Source organism: Artemia sp. Qi Xiang Cuo, chromosome 9 (assembly GCF_049724085.1).
Source record: "Artemia sp. Qi Xiang Cuo chromosome 9, ASM4972408v1, whole genome shotgun sequence".
In the NCBI taxonomy this organism is placed as follows: Eukaryota; Metazoa; Arthropoda; class Branchiopoda; order Anostraca; family Artemiidae; genus Artemia; species Artemia sp. Qi Xiang Cuo.
This window is the reverse complement of record NC_142802.1, coordinates 26,772,453-26,795,788: the sequence shown is the minus strand read 5'-3', so window position 1 is coordinate 26,795,788 and position 23,336 is coordinate 26,772,453. Positions and strand designations below refer to the sequence as shown.

The window sequence follows — 23,336 nt, the reverse complement described above, 5'->3', positions numbered from 1 at the left end:
GGTGAGTGCCAATTATTCATGGCTTAAAGTCGAAAGGAAATTTGGGACAGGTTCAGTCTAAACAGAAATATTTTCGTAAATTAACGGCGAGATTCTATTCATATAATAATTTTAATCTTAGGCTAAAAGCATCTAGCTATTTTCAGAAGAAGGCCAAAGAAGCCTTTAATACAGTGTTAAAATTTTAAAGTTTTTATTTTATTCTTGCTCGAGGGGTCTCGATGTTGTACTTCGGATTTTTGTTCAGACACAACCAAAATTTTTTCTTTACCTCATCTCTGATGAAAAAAACACTTCCTAAAAACTTCCTAAACTTCTAACCCGAAACTCTGTTCTGAATTTAAGAGAGTTATGAGATAAAACAACATGTCAAAATGCACGTCCCTCTGACCCACATCTTCCCTAAGGCAAACACAGCTTTTATGTTGCTTTGTTTTTGGTGCAAGGGCTTGCCCCCCTCGGAGAAATTTAAACTCTACCCCTATGGGGTTTCATTTAATTTACAAACCAATTCTTTAGTCAACGATTTGATATGATTTTTTTAATATTTAAAGAAAAACTCCACGTATATACCACACTTCCCAACTTTCTGTATAGTTGACATAAGTTCTGTGATTTTCTGTTTTTGTATAAAAATATTCGCTATCCATAAAAACAAATAGATATTCATATATTTTATTTCTTGTTTGTAGATTTATACACCCAATATGGCTTCTAAAAAAAGGAAGAATGTTGACGAAAGACGGATTTTTAATGAAGCATGGACAAATTTATGTTTTTTTTATTGAAGTTGAGGAAAAACCTTTGTGTCTAATCTGCCAAGAGTGTTTCCGTAGTAAAGGAATATAAATTGAAGTGACATTATGATGCTGAGCATAAAAGTAAATTTGACTGTCTTGAAGGTGAATTTCGGAAAAACAAAATCATTAACTTGAAATCCTCACTCAAAAATCAGCAGAAAATCTTTAATGTTGTGCTAGACCAAAGCGAATCAGCTGTACGTGCCAGCTACAAAGTGGCAGAAATAATAGCCAAGCATGGTCGCCCATTTACTGACAGCAAATTTGTAAAAGACTGTGTCTTGGCTATTGCGGAGGAAGTATGCTCGGAACAAAAAAAAAATTAAAACATTAGTCTCTCTGCTAGAACTTGCACCCGTCGCACCGAAGACTTGGGTACTAACTTGTGTGAACAGCTTAAGGATAAAGCACAGTCTTTTACGTACTTCTCTCTTGCGATTGACGAAAGTACAGATGTGTCGGATACGGTACAATTCCTAATATTTGTACGAGGTATTGATGAAAACTGTCATGTATATGAGGAACTATTTAAAATATGCGGTCTTGATGGAACTACAAAGGGAGAAGATTTATTTCACCACTTGGAACAAGCTCTTGTTTCATGTGGCTTGTGCTGGAAAAAATTGATCAGTATCACTACGAACGGCGGGAAAAACATGAGCGGTTGTAATAAGGGTATCGTTAGAAGAGTCAACAGCAAACTTATAAACTTCTGAATTTCCATATACATTTCACTGCATTGTTCATCAGGAAGCATTGTGTTGCAAGGTTTTATCGTGGAAAGAAATAATGGATACCGTTATATCTGCTATTAATTTTGTAAGAAAAAATGGGCTTGTTCATCGCCAGTTTAAAAAATTTTTGGAAGAGGTGGAAGCTGAATATTGTGACGTGATGTATTACTGTGAGCAGTGGAGCCGAGGAGCAGTACTTGAACGATTTTTTAATTTAAAGAAAGAAATTTGTAATTTCATGGAGACTAAAGGAAAGGTAATACCCGAAATTTACAACAAACAGTGGGTTGTAGATCTTGGGTTTTTAACTGATTTGACTTCAGAACTGAATCTACTCAACACACGTTTACAAGGAAAAAATAAATTGATATGCCAGATGTATTCAGATGGTAAGGCATTTGAAATGAAACTAACATTATTTATCAAGCATATCGACGAAAGAAAGCTCGATCATCTTCCAAATTGCAAGAAAGCATTAGAAGAAGCTGGTATAAATCTTGTTTGGCAAAATACTGAAATGAAAAGTGCATTAATTCAACTTCAAACTGAGTTTGACCAACGGTTTGCTGATTTCAGAAAAGATCTCACGTAAGATGGATATTTTTGGAAACCCCTTCGCAGTGAATATCGATAATGTACCAAGTGATTTGCAAATCAAGGTGATAGATTTTCAAAGTGATACCACGCTTAAAATAGCTTTTAAGGAAAAAAACAGCTTGGTGAATTTCTATGGAAGTTTCCCTTCTGAAAACTACAAGGAATTAAAAAGGTTTTCTCAGCAAATAATTTCTATGTTTGGTAGTACATATATTTGTGAGCAGACTTTTTCAATCATGAATTATCGAAAAAACCAGGTACTGTTCTCGGTTATCGGATATACATTTAGGCGCAATACTACGTGTCTCTACTAGAAAAATGCAAGCTACTGTAGAAAAACTTGCAAGTCAAATGCAACAACAAAAATCTCATTGATTGTACTAACTACAATAAATGTCGCAAAAATATATATTAAGCGTTTTATTTTTAAGCCTAACTACTACTATGACTGAAACCTGGCATTTGTCAAGTCATAAAATGAGCAAATAGCATTCTATTATTAATACCCTCCCAACCTAAACAAGACTTAGCAGCTTCCTTCTCAGTCATGAGCACTACTCCCTGCCGACGCACGCCATCCTTCTTGTCTGAGTGAATAAATTCTATATCACCTTATTTTATGTTTCCTATTCCTGTGATACGAGTATCTGAAATTCCTAAATGTCCAGTTCGAAGCGTCTGAATCTGTCTGTCAAAATGTCGAAACGATAGCTGTTTTTTTTTAACTTTGTAACATTCCAAGTTACAATTTCCATATTCCTTATGTCATTGAAATTATTATGGCATCAGGAAAAGCAATGGTCCCAGAACCAATGGAGGATGGGGACCAATACATATTCTTAAGTCCATGCAAAGCTCTTAAGCCGGCTTAGAACTGGACAGCAAGAAGTCTCTAAGACCTCCAGCATGAATGGAGGCTTCGTGAAATCCTGACCAACATGTTGGTCATAACATGGTTTTCCACTCTTGGCGAAGCTCTTTATCAACAAGAGTTGAAATCCTAATTATGCAGTCTGAAGCGTATAACCCCCGAGTCATTGTATATTCATGCCTACAAATTTTATGAAAAGAGGTTATTTAGCCCCCCCCCCCCCAAAAAAAAAAATCAAAACAGACCAAACCCAAAGAATTATCCATTAATGGGAATCCAGTGCAATGCTGTGTCGTTTACTAGGCTATAATTTCTTTGAGGGGTGCCACTCATCAAGGTCACGTTGCAGCGCTGTTAGCAGTCACAGCTTAAGTTAGGAAAAGTGGTGAAAAGTCCATCCTTAGGTCACGCAAGCAGTTTTTCCCTGTCAGGGATAGGGAAAAAGGGACGGAGAAAGGAGCTATTAGGAAAGAAAATGAAATATTGCAAAAGACTGAGAGAAAAGAATTGTAATTATTTCATTAATTTAGGAAATATGAACCATGGAGATAGAGAAAGGAGATGCATCATTAGGGATAGAATTTTATACATATCGTTTTACAAACGTGACATTTCTGGCTAGTGAGGGAAAACCTAAATAATTTTAATTTGAAGTTGTAATTTTAAATTTTGGTCTCTTTATTTACGTGTAGGAATTGCTTTTTTTCATTTGATTTCTATAAGCTTAGAGACTATGCCCTAATTCAGGCGCTTCAGAGTGGGAGGATCACCCCCCCCCCACCCCCCACAAAAAAAAATCACTAAAGTTCAACGATTTTTTGCCTAGTTGCACTGAATTTTTGCAAACTGCCTTTTTTCAAAATTGGCCTTATTTCCCCAAATACGCCCCCCACTTTCCTTAATACAAGATCCTATATAGGTTTTGCTATAAGTTTGGGATATGACCTTTCTGTCTAAATGTGCTTAATCTAAAGCATTGTCTAATTTAAAAATGTGGTTTTATTGTATTTTCTTTGTTTTTCTATTTCAGGTTGGATTAGTTGCTGTGTTTGTATTTGTGATCGGGCTATGGAAAGTTCCAAACTTAAGAGATCCTGGCCTATTTTACCCTTGGTTTTTCTGCACCTCGATAATGGGTTTTATGACCATGCTCAGTGTTGAGTTGAAACATAACATTTTTTCATGGATTATTGTTTTTCTTACCGCTTCCACTGAAAGAGTAAGTGTTTTTTTTTCTCTATTTTCGTTTTATTAGGGGAGTTGGCTCTAGCTGCTAGTTCAGGTAAGTTTTCTAGACCCTCTTTATGCCGCTGCAACAATTTTATGCATATTTGAGAAGACATTTTAGTTTGACTATTAGTTCAACACTGTTGGAACTATCATACAGTGTTGCGCTTTTTTGCATTAATACTGCCCAATGTGTAAAAAAATAAAAGCTGCAAAAATGTAACGAAGACGAAGAGATCTGCAAAAAAACGAAGAGATGTCAAATACCGCGAGTTACCACATAGCCTAAGATAAGAGCATGACTTATGGTTTAATTATAAGACTTTGGAAATTTAAAATGAAAGTGTTGAATCTGTGATCTCTGGAGGGAAAATGCCAAAATCCCCAATCAAATATATATATATATATATTTTTTTTTTTTGAGGGGTAGTAATTTTTTTTTGAGTGTAGTAATTATTGAGGCATTAGTCTGGTCTCTCTAGGTAGCAAATTACTTAGTAATATGATACTTTTTAGACTGAGAGATGCCGTAGACAAAGTTTTAAGAGAAGAGCAGTGCGGTTTTAGAAAAGGTAGAGGATGTGTTGACCAAATTTTCACTCTTAGGCTAATAATTGAGAAGTGCCTAAGTTTTCAAACACCTTTGGTTCTCAGTTTTATAGATTATGAGCAAGCTTTCGATTCTGTTGATATAGGAGATTTAGTAAAGTTTTTATACTTGTATGGTATACCAGACAAATACATTAAAGTGATTAGTGCTATGTACGAGAATAACACTGCTGCGGTTAAGGTAGGAAATGAGGTTAGCAGCTGGTTTTGTATTAAATCAGGAGTTAAGCAGGGTTGTATTCTACCCCCCTTTATTTGGATTATTTTGATGGACTTTGTTTTAAGGAGCGCAGGAATGGCAATGGGAGACCACGGAATCAAACGGGGAGGAAAAAGTCTCCTGGACTTGGATTATGCTGATGATTTAAGCATCCTAGATGAAAGTGTGAGCAAAATGAATGAAGTTTTAGAGGTTTTGCGAGTTCAGGGTGCTAGAATTGGTTTGAAAATTAATGTTAGGAAGACTAAGTCACTAAGGCTAGGAATAAGTGAAGATGAAAAGGTGACGTTTGGTAATGAAAAGATTGATCAGGTGGGCAGTTTCACTTACCTTGGTAGTATTATTAGTAAAGATGGTGGGAGCAATGAAGATGTTCAAAATAGAATAGCCAAAGCTCAGGGTGTTTTTTCACAGTTAAAAAAAGTCTGGAAGAATAGGAAGATAAGTCTGCAAACCAAGATTAGAATCTTAGAAGCTACAGTGATGACAGTGGTCAAAGATGGTTCTAAAGCATAGGCGTTCCAAAAAACGGATGAAGCTTTGCTAGATATTTTCCAGAGAAATTGCTTAATGATTGTTCTGGGTACCCGGCTAACTGACCGTATATCAAACAGTAGGCTGTACGAAATATGTGGTTCAATACCGCGTTCTAGGGCTATAGTGAAAGAAAGGTTGAGGTGGTTAGGGCATGTTGTGCGGATGAAGGATGACAGATTGCCGAAGATTGTTCTTTTCGGCCAACCGTCTAGGGCTAAACCGAACGCAGGCCGTCCTCGTCTGAGGTGGGAGGACGGCATAAAGAAAGATTTAAAGGAAATGGGAACTTCGTGGGTGGGTGTAAAAAGGGAGGCTTTGAATAGATTGGGGTGGAGGAGGAGCGTGTGTAGCCGTGTTGGCCTCAGGTGGCTTCGCGCTGCGGTGAGTTGTTAGTAGTAGTAGTAGTAGTAGTAGTAGTCTGAGCCCAAGTTTACAAAATATCATGGTTTTATGGTTATCTTCAGAATTTCAATTGATTTCATACAATTCTGTTGTCTTATTTTGAAGAACTTCCGTCCTCACGAATTAAAATCCTGTACTGCTCCTGTGACTTAGGATTTTCTTTTAAAGAAAAGTATCGTGAAATAGTGTTGCAATTTATTTTGTGAAAAATTAAGCTTATTTGTCTTTATCGAAAAGATAGCATGCGAATATTCTTTGGATTGAAACTTAAAACTTCCACCTTCGAACTAAGGATTAGTTCGTATTCCAGTACCTCATTTTAATCTCAAGAAACTTGTAGACCTTTTATTTATATATATTTTTTTACGGGTGGTGTCCCCTTTCTCCCTTGAAGAAATACTTTAAAAACAGGTTCTGCAACTCATGTTTTCTCGCTACATCTTGGAGTTTTTTACGTTTAGAAAAATTTCCTTGTAAAAACAAAAATTTTGCAACTTGAAAGCCAAGAAACTGAAATAGATTTTTTAATTTCTTTGCCCTTCATCATGGGCCTAGGGATGGGGGGGGGGCAGCTGCCCCCCCCCCCTCTAGAACTTCTAATTTAAACTAGATATTAACGAGAAATTTTCTTATGTTGGATTTTTTTTGCTGGATGTTCACTAGTAGATGGTTGAAAAAGCTGAAAATAAAGAGAAATTTCCAAGCATCGTTTCCGATATCGATATTTACGTTTCGATATTCAAAATGGATTTTTGGTCTCATATAAAGATACATCAATTCTTAGAACAAGAAGCTGCTATCTAACCTTAATGTGATTTCTGTCAAATCGCTTTATGGTGTTTATGTTTTCTAGAAATTGGATGTAAGATAGTGATTCTATTGTATTATAGTATTGCAAGAAGATAATAAGAGTATAGCAATCCAAGAAGATTAATGCTGAAGCTAATTGATGATTTATGATTTTGGGTCATTATTGATGAATTAAGATTTTAAAAGGTAAGATAGAACTTGCTAGCGATGTGAGGTTTTGTGAACTGTCATTGTAACTTCAGCTCCCCCGTTCCATCACAGAATCGGGTGCCCCCCTCCCCCCCGAGAAAAGATGCTGCCTACGCCCATGCCCTTCCTTTCAAATTTATCGAATTTTTTTCTGCGTCTTGGGTGTTAACATATATATATATATATATATATATATATATATATATATATATATATATATATATATATATTTTTTTTTTTTTTTTTTTTTTTTTTTTTTTTTTTTTTTTTTTTTAGACCAGGGCACTTCGTATAGAACTAGTTGTCCTAGAAACTTCAAAAAAGGCTCATTCGATTGGGAATTGAAAGGAATAGTGCCCTTTTTGAAAGTTGAAAGTGATTGGAGGGCAACCAGCCCCTCATCCCCTACGCTCATCATTTCCCCAAATAGATGCAATCAAAGTTTTGAGATAGCTATTTTGTTCAGCGTAGTTGAGAGGTCCAGTAATTGTGTATTGGAAGATGACAACCCCCTCCCCCCACAGCCCTCAGGGCAAGAGTTGTAAGTTATGCCCTGGGGGCATATAACGTTTTTATGCAAAGGGCACTTCGTATAGTGCCCTTTTTTTATACCAGGGCACTTCGTATAGAAGTAGTTGTCCTAGAAACTTCAAAAAAGGCTCTTTCGATTGGAAATTGACAGGACTAGTGCCCTTTTTGATAGTCGAAAGTGACTGGAGAGCAACCAGACCCCCCCCCCCCATGCCCATCGTTTCCCCAAAGACATCCAATAAAAATTTTGAGATACCCATTTTGTTCAGCGTACTGGAAAGGTCTGGAAATTATGTCTTTGTGGATGACAACCCCTTTCCCCACAGCCCTCAGGGAAAGGGTTGTAAGTTATGCCCTGGGAGAATATAAGGTTTTTATGGAAAGTGTGGCTATATAAACTTCGGAGGGGGCTCATTGGACTGGTAGGCTAATCAGAAGATCTAGGTCCGTTTTTAAGATTCAAAGTTAATGGAGGGCAGCTACACCCTCCCCCTCCATTTTTTATTTTAGACAAGGGCACTTTGTAAAGAAGGAGTTGAAACTTCGAAAGAGGCTCTTTCGATTGGAAATTGCAACGTCTAGTGCCCTTTTTAACAGTCAAAAGTGATTGGAGGACAGCCAGCCGCCCCATCCCCTACGCCCATCATTTCCCAAAATACATTCAATAAAAATTTTGAGATAGCCATTTTGTTCAGCGTAGTTGAGATGTCCAGTAACTGTGTATTGGAAGATTACAACTCCCTCCCCCACAGCCCTCGGGGCAAGGGTTGTAAGTTATGCCCTGGGGGCATATAATGTTTTTATGCAGAGGGTGGTCATATAAACTTTGGAGGGAGCTCATTGGAGTTGAAATCCAGAGCTCTAGTGCCCTTTTTAAGATTCAAAGTGTTGGAGGGCAACTTGCCCACCCCCTTACGGTCTTTTTTCCCCAGATGCATCCGATAGAAATTTTGAGATAGCCATTCATTCAAAAACAGTCCAAAGATCACATAACAAGGCCTTTGGGGTCGACACTACCTCCCAGAGTTTGGGGGCAAGGACTTTAAGCTGTTCCACAGGGGCATATATGCTTTTTATTAAAGGGGTGTTTTTTTTAACTTTAGAGGAGGCTTATTTGATTAAAAATTTAAAGTTCTAGTTCTCTTTTAAGAGTCAAAAGTGATGGAGGGAAACTAGCCCCCCCTACCTGACACCCTCTTCCCCAAATGGATCTAATTAAAATTGTGTTAATACGTTAATGCTGTTAATACTGCTGCTGCTACTAGTACTACCACTGTTACTATTAGTACTTATGCTAGTAATACAAGGACTACTACTATGATTGCTCTTACAACTATGCCTAAAAGTATGAGGGTGAAACTTTCAAGAATTCTTTGTAGGAGAGGGGGGGTGAACTTAATCACAACACGCCTTCTGTGTGCAGGTTGTCAAAAGAGCGTAACTGCAATATCATAGGAACAGTTGGTGTGGGAAGTTGAAACTAACAGGGCTTGTTGTGGGGATATTGAACTAACCAAAAGAAAATATTTGCATCCAATTGCTACTGCCTCTACTCATACTATTACTGCTGCTACTACTATTACTACTTCTACTACTACTACTGCCACTAAAGCTAATGCTATTACTATGAATTCTGCTGCTATTACTACTACCGTTGGTAAAAAAATATTAAGGGTATTAAGGTGAAGAATTTGGAAAGATTGAAACTGTATGGAACTAATTTGAAGCACTATTTCCTCACAGGTTGTTAAGAGGACGTATGAGAAATGCTTCAGGAACGGTTAATGGTATTAAGTTCAAACTTTCAGCGTATGTTGATGGGGACGTTGAATAAACCAAAGGTGCTATGCGCTACTAAGGGTGATACTGCTGCTAATGCTACTACAACTATTGCTACTACGCAAGCTAAGAGTATTAAGGTGAAACTTTCAAGGAATATTTAGGTGGATATTGAACTAAATTCAGAGGTTCTAGTACCATTTTTAAGAGTCAAAAGAGATTGGGGGGCAAGGAGCCCTCCTTCCAAGCCCATTCATTTCACAAACAGTTCCATTGTAACTGAACCCCCGTATAACTGATCCCCGTGCAACTGAACCCCCGTGCAACTGAACCCCCGTGCAACTGAACCCCCGTGCAACTGAACCACCGTGCAACTGAACCCCCGTACAATTGAACCCTCGTGCTACTGAACCCTCATGCAACTGAACCCTCGTACAACTGAACCCTCGTGCAACTCAACCCCATTTAACTACCCCGCCGAGTATCTGACCCCCCCTTTAACTGTCCCCACCTGTAACTGAAACCCCGTTTAACTGTACCCCCGGAGACCCCAGCCCCCCTTCCACTGAACCCCCAAGCAACTGAACCCTCGGGCTACAGAACTCTCATGCAACTGAACCCCCTTAAACTGCACCCTCGAGCAACTCAACCCCCGTGCAACTCCAACCCATTTAACTGAAACTCCGTGTAACTGAACCCCCATGTAACTGTAACTATGTGTAACCATGTAACCATGTAACTTTGTGTTAACAGAACACAACTGATGAGCGAAAAGTGATGAAAGAGAGGGGTAATACCGAACTCTCAGCTACCATTCTTGGGAGACATCTGACAGTTTATAAGTGACCATGGAATTCCTGTGTTGTTTTAAATTCTTTTTTCTGTGAATAGGCAGCGTAGCGGCAGAGTGCACCTGGCGACGATAAATGACATCAGTCCAGTTTTTGTCAGGAAAAAATTACTCAGTGATAATTTATTGCTCCCGCTAGCATTATGCGCTTCTGGGTCCAGGCCTAGGGACCTAGGGGTAAATCCAGGCCTGAACGTGCACATATTTCCTTTTGGTGAATTGACTTTCCCTTTAAGCACTCTCTGAAAGTTCCAACTTAATGCACAAATCACTTTTTGAGATATGCCATTTTGAAAATCTGCATGCACATAGTGTCTTCTGATTTAGTTCAAGTTCTACCTCAAATACCTCATCCTGTCAAATTTTCAACTTGACATGCGTAGCCTTAATAGTGCTAGTTTAATAGCAGTAGAGGTCGTAGTAGGAGCAGAAGTAGTAATAAAAGTGTTGAATTAGTAGTAGTAGGAGCGGTATTAATAGCAGTAGTAGCAGGTAGATGCCCCAGAAGTTTCATCTTGATACGCTAAGCTGCTCCAAAAAAAATTGCTGATACACCTGTATCAGCAATCTGTATGTTATTGCAAGTTACCAATTGTTAAAATGTAAGGTTTTTATAGAAGGGATGATCGCTAAAACTTTGAAGGAGGCTCATTTGATTGGAAATTGAAAGTTCAAGTTCAATTTCGAAGAATCAAAGGTAATCACAGGAAAATCAGCCTTTCCCTCTTAACCAACATCCCCCCCCCCCAAATACATCCGATCAAAATAAAAATAAACATTTTGTTAAAAAAAAGTCTGAAGATCAAATAACCATGCCTTTGGGGTTAAAAACCCCACTAGCAGCATCTGGGGCAAGGGCTGTAAGTTAAGCTAGTTGCTCATTGCTAACACATAAGGTCTTTGTAGAAAAAAGTTATGTATGAACTTTGGGGGGGGGGGGCTCACTCGTTGGGAAATCAAAATTTCCAGTGCACTTTTTCAGAGTTAAAAGCGATTGGAGGGCTTCCACCCCAACCTATTTTTCCCCCAAATACAACCGATCTAAATTTTGGGACGGCCATTTTATTTAAAACAGTTTAATGGTTAAATAACTATACCATAGTTAAATAACTATGTTTCATAACCCTATTGTGTTTTACCCAATGTAAGTACGGTGGTTGAGTTACACGAGGGTTCAGTAGCACGAGGGTTCAGTTGCACAGGGGTTCAGTTGCACGGAGGTTCAGTTGCACGGGGGTTCAGTTGCACGGGGGTTCAGTTACATAGGGGTTCAGATACACGGGGGTTTAGTTAAATGGGTTTGAGTTGCACGGGGGTTGAGTTGCACGAGGGTTCAGTTAAAGGGATTTCAGTTGCATGAGGGTTCAGTAGCACGAGGGTTCAGTAGCACGAGGGTTCAGTTGCACGGGGGCTCAGTTGCACGGGGCTTCGGTTATACGGGGGTTCAGTTGCACGGTGGTTCGGTTATACGGGAGTTAGTTGCACGGTGGTTAGGTTATCCGGGGGTTAAGTTACACGCACACCTTCACAAACACATCCAGTCAAAAATTTTTGACAGTCATTGTGTTCAACATAGTAGAACGGTCCATAAACTATGTCTCTAGGGATATTGGGTATGTCAGTCCTCCCTCCCCTACGATTATGTAATTGACACATTATGCTTTAAAACTTAATGTTGCTTTAAAACTAAATAATAAGGGACTGTGTATATGGCCGCCAATAAGAAACCTCAGCAATATATCGAGAACGACTGGGGGTATTAAGCTGAAAGTTCCGGAGCTACTACTATTACTACTTCTGTTCTTTTAATTTAAACAAATCAAAGAGGGTAAGTGTATCCAAGTTGTCAAAGAGCATAGATAGGATTTTTTGGGAATTATATTAGGTTTTATTTTTCAGTCCAACTTGAGGAGGTACAAAATAAAATTAAAAAATAATATTTGTGTCAGAATTAAACATTAGTGAAAAAGTTTCTCCAACATACATTATCTCCACGAAAAAGAATATGTCAATAAAAATGAACAGAAATTAATTTAAAATGCTTTTTCCACAAACTAAGTTTTTCAAAGAAAAGTAAAGAACTCCATTAAGATAAACATCAGCAGAAATAAATCCAAATAATCTTCCAAGCGTAAAACTACCACAAATCACCATCAATAAATAAATGAAACCCAAAACGAACAGAAATTATAATAAATAACCAAGTCAAACTCAAAACGAGAAAAACTTAAAATGAGTAGTGCTGACAACCCCCATACCTTCTCAAGGCCAGAACATAATTTGCACTTTACTGAAAAAAACGAAAAAACAAATGACCTTGGATTGTCAATTTATTATAAATATATCGATATTTATTCCATAAAGTCTCAAGATTTTTTTTTGTTTATTAAAGTCAAAAAAGTTAAAACGTTTAAAATGTATTTTGTTTTCAAAAAAGCGTTTATTATGTTCTGGTTTTGAGAGGGTATGGGGGTTGTCAGCACTACTAATGTTAATTTTTGCTCGTTTTAAGTTTGACTTGGTTATTTATTGTAATTTCTGTTCATTTCCAGTTTCATTTATTTATTGATGGTGATTTGTTGTAGTTTTACGCTTGGAAGATTATTTTACTTTATTTCTACTGATTTTTGGTTTAATAAAGCTCTTTAATTTTATTTGAAAAACTTGTTTCATGGAAAAGTTTTTTAAATTAATAATATTGATAGAAGGATTTTGCAATAATCGAATAAAAATAATTATATTGGAATATTGTATACTATTTCAATTTTGTTCTAGAATTCTTATTCTACTGTTAAGAGAAAATCCCTAGCCTAGAGGTCAAGGTAAAAGAAATTTTAAAGTTACAAAAACAAGCATATGAAACGTTTTATAGGTAATATTTTATTTTCAGAGCCTTTTATTGAGTAATTAAAGAAAATACTGTTTTTCTGCAGTGGCGTAGAAAGGTTTTTGGCACCCAGGGTTGAATTGCAATTTGTCCCCCCGCCCCAACTTGTTTTTTTTCAGTTTGCTGATAATAGAATAGGAATGACTGTCTTATTCCAACTTTCTTGTTCTCTGTGTGAACATAACGAATGCTTCATCATTTGACCAGTGCGCGAAACATCAGGTGGGCCTTCAAAGATTATGTTATAATACAATGCCTTATTAATATCATTTAAAAATTTACTCTTTACCATGCTACCAAGACAGAACAGGAAGGAGAAGTGTGTTCTTGCTTCTTCCGATTTTCTAAATTTCTCTTGCGAGTGCCTCCTTGGAAGCGTAATACAGCGATTAGTAACCGTTCCAATATACCCGACCCGTACACAGTTGTTCAGAAAAGAGTAGAGAGGTTATATACGAGTTTAACGGGAAATGAACTTTATTATGCTCTGTGATATTAGTGTTTATTTTTAATTAATGCTTATATATACCTGTGCGTTTTTTTTGTTATTGCTCTTTTTTTTCATTGTTTATTCCACTAGTGACGTTTTGTCTGTATTTAGTGGGAAATCAAATTCATTCATTCACATATAGGCCTACTGAAAAACTTTTACTGAAACCAAGTTTAAATGAAAAATTTTGTGTCTTGGGTTTTTACAACAAAAGCTGGGTCACTATTTTTTTAGAAATTTCAACTCATTTGGGTACATGGAAGGAGTCGTGGTTTTCCCAATGTCTCAAAATTTTAGTAAAGTGATTAACCAGTTATTGTGAGGTGTATACTAAAAACAAATGACTAATTCAAGCTACTACTGAAGTAATCTATGTCAAAACGGATAAGCGATGGTAATGACAAATATTTTTTCTAGTAATGTTTCGTGAAGATAACAAACTGACTAGAAAAACATGAAAAACAAGAAAAAGAATCCTTTTTCGTACAATCTTTCTTTCCGGGGCAGTCCTCTCCTCCACTAACTTAAGAACTTCAAAGAAGGTCTTGTCTAAGCATCGGCACTGTTTCTTTTTTTACTTCTACTTCTCTTTTTGTCTAACCTGTTTCTGTTTTCCCAAAAAACAGAATAGAAAGGAGAAACGGGTCACTTATTTTTGACGGACCTGTCTTCGTTTTTGCTTTGTTGTTTTTTTTTATTTTTTTCATTCGTTTTTTTCCGTTTCTGTTTTTACTTCTGTTTCTGTTTTTGCATAACCTGTTTTTTTTTCACAAAAAAAAAAAAAAAAAAAAAAAAAAAAAAAGAAAGGAGAAACAGGTCACCTGTTTTTGACGGACCTGTTTCTGTTCTTCTTTTTTCTTTTTTTTATCTGTTTTTTTTTCGTTTCTGTTTTTGCAAAGAAAAAAGAAAGGAAGAACAGGTCACCTGTTTTTGACAGACCTGTTTCTGTTCTTTTTTTCCATCCGTTTTTTTTTTGTTTCTGTTTTTACTTATGTTCCTGTATTTGTCTGGCCTGTTTCTGTTTTTTCCAAAAAAAAAAAAAAAAAAAGAAAAAAGGAGAAATAGGTCTCCCGTTTTTGATGGACCTGTTTCTCTTCGTTTTTTGTCATCGATTTTTTTTTTATTTCTTTTTTTTGCAAAAAAAAATTGAACAGAAAGGAGAAACAGCTCACCTGTTTTTGACGGGCCTGTTTCTGTTTCTGTTATGTTTTTTTTTCATCCGTTTTTTTTCGTTTCTGTTTTTACTTCTGTTCCTGTTTTTGTCTGACCTGCTTTTGTTTCTGTTTTTCCAAAAACAAAAAACAGAACAGAAAGGAGAAATAGGTCACCTGTTTTTGACGGACCTGTTTCTGTTTCTGTTCTGTTTTTTTTTTTTTTTTTCATCTGTTTTTTCCGTTTGATTTTTACTTCGGGTTCTGTTTTTGTCTAACCTGTTTGTGTTTTTCCGTTTCTGTTTTTACTTCTGTTTCTGTTTTTGTCTAACCTGTTTCTGTTTTTACTTCTATTTCCGTTTCTGTCTATAACCTGTTTCTGTTTCTATTTTGGCAAAAAAAAAAAAAAAAAAAAAAAAAAAAAAAAAACCAGAAAGGTTAAACAGGTCACCTGTTTTTGACGGACCTGTTTCTGTTGTGTTTTTTTTCGTGTATTTTTTCCGTTTCTGTGTTTTGAAAAACAAATGGTGCCGAGACTTAGTCTTATCCTTATAAATAGACTACCATGGAAAGAGGTTAACTACTAAGCATGGGCACTGTTTCTGTTTTCTGTTTCTGTTCTGTTTTTAAAGTACCTGTTTCTGTTGTGTTCTTACAAAAAACAGAAACAGAACAGAAACAGATGACCTGTTTTTTATTTACCTGTTCTCTTCTGTTTCTGTTTTTATAATAACTATTTTGTCCTGTTTCTGTTTTTTTTCTAACTGTTATTCTTCTGTTCTTTATTTTACTTTATTAATTCGAGAATGAGATATTAAGAAATTTCGAACTTACAAAATAGTGTTTTAAATCATAATTTGAAATTTTGAAGAAGCGTGGTTACGCCCCATACAGTTTTTGGAATTGGAGCGTTAATATAAAGTAGAAGTAAGTAAAATGATGGCACTCAGTGTGTCTAACATATCAAATGGGCTGCTAGATTGTTTCAGCTAGGCAAAATTAGGACTTAGGAGTTAGATGAGAGTAGGTAGGTGTGTAAATGGGAGAACGGTAAAGGTCTAGTTTTGTTCCACTAAAACAACTTATTTTTTAGTGTATATTATTCAGTCAATTGAGCAGCCAAGTTGCACAGATACTGTCTAGGTGAAACAGGATTCAAACAAAGCACTTATTACTGTATATTCTGGTTCTATTGATAGGGCTCCTGTGTCCTACATTATATGGGAAGTAATCTGCACCTTTAACCGGCAAAACTTTAATTCAACGGTTTTATGGAATTTATGCTTCTAGATAACAGAGACTTGCTATGATTACCATACTAGCCTATACATAATAAATACCGATTACTAATTGCAAATTTTCTTAAATGTTTGGTCAGAGAGGAATGTAAATGTATTGAAGTCTTGTCCAGTAGAAATATATGTTTTTGCTGGCACGTTTTATTGCATCAACATAACAAGATATACTTTTTCAAGATGCCAAATATACTTTTTCTCGCGTTAATAAAACCATCTCTAAATATAATCAACGGAAACCCTTTCTGGGAAAAGCCTAGAGTGGAAAAAGTGGCCTAACTAGCAGATTCTGGCCTAGCTGGCCAAAGCCTTATAAAATGCTGATACACTTTTTTCATTCAGTAGGATAACACATCTTCCGGTGAACACGGTAATTTTTGCCATACAGCGCAATAAATTAAAAAAATTGTCACTAAGCACTATATTATTTCTTGTATCTGTCTCTTAAATAGTAAGTTCCCGTAAAATTAATACTGTGCTGCAAATTGTCTAAGTTTTTAGGAAACCGTTGTTAGGAGCTGTCATTTTGCTTTTATTTGCCGACAGGTTTTCTTGGCTCATTGCGCAAACGAAACCGCTCAGGGGGAAATTGGCCCCTTTCCCCCTAATTACGCCACTGAGGTGAAAGAGGTCAGATATTTGGCTGGAGGTGCAATTTTCAAAATGGTAGGCTACTGGAAGGTGCTTCTAATTTTGTGAAAAATCCTAAAATCAACCTTTGTTTTAAGACAAGCATGATGTCATATTCTGATGACGACTTGGATGTTCCAAGACATCTCTCTGGGTACCCTGCAGAAAAAAGGAAGCAAAGGAAGTATTGGGTGTAACTTCTGAAGAGCGTCTCTAAAGGCCAAGGGAGTCTCTGCCATGAAATGTATGTACTATCTTAAGAGGAAGCACACAACTGATATGCACAAAGATAAAGTATATGCGGCTGGTGCAGAAAATAACAAACCCAAATCAAAAAAAAAAAAAAAAATATCAAGTCAGGTTGTTTCCTTTGAGAAAACTCCAGATAGTAAAGCAAGTGACACAGAGGGCAATGGATTAGTGAAATCGAGAATAAGAAGAGCAGAGATACAGCGGTTTTTTATTTCCAATCGATCAAAACAAGCTGGTCTGCGGAGGCTCTGCTGCAAAACCCTGTTTAACGACAAATTGCCATTTTCTGTGTTTGATTAGCCAGATATGAAACGGCTTATTAAAAAAAAAAAAAAAAAAAAAAAAAAAAAAGGGCTTGAAAGCACCATTTGGGGGAACCGTCCATTGTCACATAAATTTTGCTGCCAGAAAAAAAGAATTTCTGGAGGCTGCTTTAAAATCTGCAACTCAGACTAGCTTGACTTTTCATTGCTGGTCTGCAAAAGCATCTGGCTTCATAGGTATCACTGTCTATTACCCCAGGAAGATGAAAAATGAGCAGAGGTTGCACCACTATCTTTCAAATTTCAAGAGGCATGAGCATTCTCGTACAACTACTAACATCCTTTCAGCAATCCAAGTTGCAATCAGGAAGTTTTCAATGACAGATAAGATGTTCTTCGTTGTGACTGATTCTGGGAACAATGTCACCGAAGCCTGTAGGATATGAGCCCTTTCCTGAACTTCATGTTTTTAACATTGTCTTCATTCATCTGTTGCACGCGTTCTTGGATTTTGGTCCACTCGAAGCTTAGACAATGACGTCCCTGAAGAAGATCGCTTGGAGTCCTTTGATGAGGTCGAAGATGTCGTTCCAACTGGTGAAAACGATTCAGACGGTCTTTCTGTTCCTTGCTCTGAAAACTCCGGAAATGAAGATAAGTTTGCTGAAGAATCTGAATAAACTGATGCAGTGTCTAAGGAAGAGGGCGGTGAAAGTAATGGAGAAGAAGAGTGGGGAGCTGGGAGTCTGTCAAAAAATGAGGCTGCAGCACAGGCTATCAGAAGACACGTTATACTTGCTCAAACATTGATAGCTGAGGTTGTCACTACCCCTTTTCCTTTGGGAATGGGCCATGAAAACGTGCCCAAATAATCAAAAACATGCCCACTCGTATTCTTAAAACAAAAGGTTGATGTAGTAACACTTTCTATAATAAAGCAAGTGTATGGGTTGGAGAAAGTATTTTCGCATCCCTTTGCATCCCTTTGAAAACCTATTTAAGAGAAGAGAATGCTTAAAGAAAGTATTTTGTTGCAAAGGATCTAAGTTTCTTTGAAATTCACAGTTTGAGAAATTTCATTTTACATATTTACTTAAGAATGAAATCGGTGGAGGGCCTAGAACATTATTTTCTAGCACAAAGCGCCGTAAAAATATACAAAGTACCCTTAAACTATGAATTTTCCTTTTGATTTGTCTCTCATACAAATTGGCTAGAAAATAATTAATCTTAAAAAGTTGTTTTAAGCTGCGAAGCAACGAAAATGTTTGACTTGGCGGTAAGAAGTGTCATTTTCCCGTGCATTTTTCTTCTTTCATAGATTGTTTCAGATGGCTTCCAAACATCAGGATGGGGGAAGGAGAAAGCATGGTCTGGAGGGGGAGACTGTCCCCCGTCAAAGCAACTATTTGCTCTGCTGAAACACTAATGACTTTGAGCTGACTGCGCAATTTGACGACGAAAATTATTTTATTTTCAAAACGTCTCAAATAACTAGTATGCATTTCCGGGAAATTCGAGAAATTCTGTATAAACATAAAATTGCATTTTTGGAAAAAAAAGAACGGGAAAATGGAAGAAAATAACTATAAAAAAGGATGGCGATGTTGTGTACATAGACAGTTTTTCGCCCCTTTATTGAAAAACTGTTTTTTTTTGGCGAAAAAATGCTGCAATAGTACTGATAATAATCGAAAACTTATCATTTACAATTTTTTTTTCTTTAAGCTTTAGCTGTTCGAAAACAGCTGTTTAATTAAACAGCTGTTTTTTTAACGAAAACAGCTGTTTTCTGTTTTTACCAAAAAAAAACAGAAAAGAAACAGAAACAGGTCTTCTGTTTTTTTGTTGACCTGTTCTGTTTCTGTTCTGTTTCATTCAAGCCCTGTTTATTCTTTTCCGTTTCTTCAGAAAAACAGAACAGTGCCCAAGCTTATTAACTACCACATTGTCATTGGTGGTTGAATTCTGTCGATGTTTCTGATCCAGGCCGGTTATCTCGTCCACTGCCCCCTCCCCACAGACGAAGCGTCTCGTTTAGCGCTGAATTTATTTCCGGAATCATAGAAGATTGTTTAGGAAAGTATTTCAAGTTTTCATTCGAGCCATAGTTTTGTTTCTAGTGCCTTTACATTATTACTTTTATTGCTACTGTTTACTCTAAACATTTTTTGATTTGAGGATTAGTGTAATAAGCTAAAATATGTTTTTACAGACTATTCAGTGGAGATTCAAAATCGATTTGTCATAGGGTGACTTCTCATCGTGCTTCTTCATTGGTCACCTTCTCATTTTCTTTGCTCTTTATTCTCTCTTTTTCACCTTTACAATTCCTATAGGCCTACAGCCTTTCAGAAAAATAACATTTTTTTACCCAGGATATTCTATATTTTGCCAATTTAATTCTCTTTATTGAATTTTAGATGCTATTGATTGTATGGTTTGCTATGCTTTGCATTGGAGCTGTTTCATTCGTGATATACTCCCAAGAAAATACGGAGAGATCGATAGCTGAAGTTGTTGAAAAGAAAGAAGCTGAGCCCAAGACTAAGTCTCAAATTCCGCTTACAGTTCTACGAAAGGTTTTCCATGTGATTATCGTTTGCGTAGATGTGCCTGGGCTGCTTTGGGATCCTGAACTTGTATATTTTTCTACAGGAGTCATTCTGGCGTTATTTATAATCGTTGAGGTAATGAAACATGGAATAGACTATGACAGTGATCTAAATACGCTTTGCCAGCCGAGTTTCTCGCCGTTTTCGAAAAAAAGATCTCTTAAATAATCTGGTTCATTTCTGCTTCAGTCGGGGGTTGACAAATTTGTTTCTTCAGCTGACAAAATTGCTTTTAAAATGAACAAAATCTTCCCTTTTATGTATCGATTAAGGTTTACGATTGGTATCCTTTTTGAGAAATAATCAAGAGATCGTTTTTGGTTGTTGAAAAATTTTCTAAGATTTGTTTGCTGCTTGATCGTTTTTGGTTGGCAAAAGAGGCCGTTCTCTGTCAGAACTTAGTCTTATGTTGTTATGCCATCTGTGTTAAGTTTACTATTATAAATTCCATATTAACTGCATTGTTGAAAAAAAAAATCCGTTAAAGATTCATTATTGCTGATCATAAAATGAAGGTTATATGGAAATTACTTTCAAATTTGTTTTTTGTCGTATTTTCTTATAAGCTGCCCAAAATGTCAAAAGATATCAATTTCGTAGTTTAATTTTTGGATGTAGAATATAAAAGATTTGAAATTTTACAGTTGCTTAATAAGTGCGTAAAAAATATACTGAGCATGTATATCAATCCTAAAGCTAAGCTTGTACAGGGAATGAAGAAATTTGCGGAGCAAAAATGACCAGGCGACATCGTCATATGGGATTGGGCTAGTATGTTTGTTTGGAAATGAAACCCTACGCAGCACTGCTAAAAAAAAAACAAAAAATATTAGTGTCTAAAATGTAGAGATATTTATTATAGGTATCTGTTATTTACAGGGGCGTCACTAAGGGGGGGGGGACTACCCCCCCCAAGGTCCTCAAAAAGGACCTTTGTTCTTTCTGGACAAAAATTTGCTATCTTTCGGTGCGAAGTGAAGCTTCTGGAAGGGTTTTCGTCGGGCGAAGCCCGATGGAACTTACTACTTTATGTGCACGAAGTCGACAGAAACCAATTGGACCCCTAAAAACGACTAGTCGAGTGGAGCCCTACAAAACTTGGTATTTTGTCGGTCATTTAAGACTTCCGGCAGGCGAAGGACTACGAAATTTACTGCTTTATTTGCAAGAAGTCAACAAAAAACAATTTGCCCCTAGAAAAAGACTTGCCGGGTGGAGCCCTACAAATCATTTTGTCGGCCCATTACTATGTCATAAAAGACTTCCGTCGGGCAAAGACAACGAAATTGACTGCTCTATTTACGCGAAGTTGACAGAAACCAATTGGCCGCCTAGAAAACGACTTCACATTTTGTTACCTATTTCTACTATTTGCATTCCTATAATTCGTTCTTAGATGGAACTGTTGATTTCAAGTTTTTATATTAAGATCTCAATCTAATTGCATGTTAATGCAGGATTTCCATGTTATAATATACCATTTAATTATGTTTCGTTTCAGCCCTAGACCAAAATCAGATAGCATCACCCATAATAAAAAAGAATAACAAAGCTCCTGTAAGCAGCCATTAATAATGATGAATAATATTTTTTTTTACCCATTGTGAACAACAAGACAAAAGTGGAGTAGTGAATTACAAAAGAAAGAAAGAGACATAAATAAAACAGAAAGCAATCAACTAGAACAAAAACATGGGATAAAACCATGAAATGGCTGAAACTTTCAAATAGCAGACTCTAACAACTCCTTGTTTAACAGGGCCACTTTTGCCGTTCTGTCTGGAGCATTAAAATTCTGCATAATTTTTCTATTCTTATACCATGGTGGCAAATAAAGTAAAAATCTCAAATGGCGAAAATGCACTGAGCAGAGAGCTGGGATATGTTTTTTGAGGAACATTTGAAAGAAAGGAGATAAAGATAAGAGAGACAGAGAATGGTCACAGTATGTTGAGTACAGCTTCACTAGTGCTTTAAGGTTATGTTTATTCCTGTTAGCAACAATTTTTAAATACCCAATGCGCACCTTAAACTCAATGCCAGAAACTGTACGCGAAAGAAACTGTAAAAAGCCACAAATTGCTCCAGAAATGTTATCCATTCTATAGCATAAAGCTAAATTTTTTCCAAATTTGAGACGACACAGCTCTTAATATTCCTATTTTCTCCAGGGCTTACTTGATCTTTGATCTCTCTCTAGAATTTTCCTTTCACTTTGTGGATTGCAGGAGAACCAAACTATGCCGACCAATATAGATCCCCACAGAAATTATCAGGAGGGGGATGCCCGAATTTTCTCACATTTTTCCATATTCTGCAAAAGTATGCTCTTTTTTGTGATGTTTTGTCTTCTGAGGGGAGGAGGAAGGGGCATGGCCATCAAATTCAGTGTCGATATACAAACCACGTTTTCTCTTTTTCTTTCATTTTCCTTTTGTCTAAAAATGCTTATTTTATTCTTAATAGTGCATATTCATAACTAAACTCCGTAATACCAGTGATAAAACTTCTGGCTATCGAATAGTTTGTTTATTTTTTGTTTCCCATTTCAATGCCTAACTTACAAAGTTCCCTGATAAATGTACGAAAAGTATATGGTTGTATTTAAACTCTATATTCAAACGCACTGAATAAAAAAGAAAAAAAAACATTACCCGGTTTTACTTTGTCCTCTGTATATTTTATGGAGTTCCTAAAAATGGCAAGTGTATAGCTTAAGCAAAATTCTATTCTCACTTTATACATCCATACTCAAACCCATAAGTTTGCGAACAGAATTCGAAAAAAAAATTCCATCTGATGTTTGACGCTAAAATTATATTGTATATCAGCTGTCCGTTTTAGATTTTTTGTGTATTTCATCAATTTAACATGTGAATGCCTCATTTGTCGTATCTGTAAACAACTCTTGTGTTTTCAGGTAGTTCGACTTTTGCAAATACCACCTTTTGGACCATTAATATTTGCCAGCTTTAAACCTCTTCTTGATGAGAAAGACAGTGGGATGTTGGTTTTAACAAATATCTACTTATTACTCGGATGCTCTGCTCCGATGTGGCTCTATCCCCTCCCCTTCGAGAAACAGGATTATTCGGCAGTTCTTCCCATGGCCGCAGGCGTCCTGACGCTTGGTGTTGGAGACACGGCTGCCGGATTGGTTGGAGTGTACTATGGAAGAAATAGATGGCCGGGTGAGAATACCAATAATAATGAATAATAATTGAGAGGCATATGAAATGAGATCTATTTACTATTTGTATTGACCTTGAATAATGATTACAATGAAAAAGAAAAGGTTAATCTTACTATTTAAATTTTTTTACATTGAAGTTTCATGGTTTTCTTTTTTAAAGGTCATTCAATGTTAAAAGGGAGCTAAAGCTTTAGATTGGGAATGTCCATTTTTAACGAGTAGTTTTGGGGTGAGGCTGAAGAAAAATTAAGTATTCTTGAAAGATGAGATAGTCCTCAAGAGGAGAAAGCAGGTGATCATGGGCATGCTCAGAGAATGACAAGAGAGGTACATTCTAGACTTAAATACATAAATTTGGATTTGTGCTAGATGGATATGCTTTGTCTTCCCGATGAGAAATTCGA

General features: G+C 36.5%; 1 protein-coding gene across 1 annotated transcript in view; it reads left to right on the top strand.

The window, feature by feature from the left end:
* LOC148948507 (dolichol kinase-like) overlaps positions 1 to 23,336 on the top strand; it is a 43,161-nt gene that overhangs the window by 6,374 nt on the left and 13,451 nt on the right. Inside the window, exons 2-4 of the mRNA XM_089093958.1 lie at positions 4,033 to 4,221; positions 19,548 to 19,814; positions 22,660 to 22,930. Of these exons, the coding sequence (XP_088950084.1) occupies positions 4,033 to 4,221; positions 19,548 to 19,814; positions 22,660 to 22,930 (727 nt within the window). The remainder of the gene's footprint in view (positions 1 to 4,032; positions 4,222 to 19,547; positions 19,815 to 22,659; positions 22,931 to 23,336) is intronic.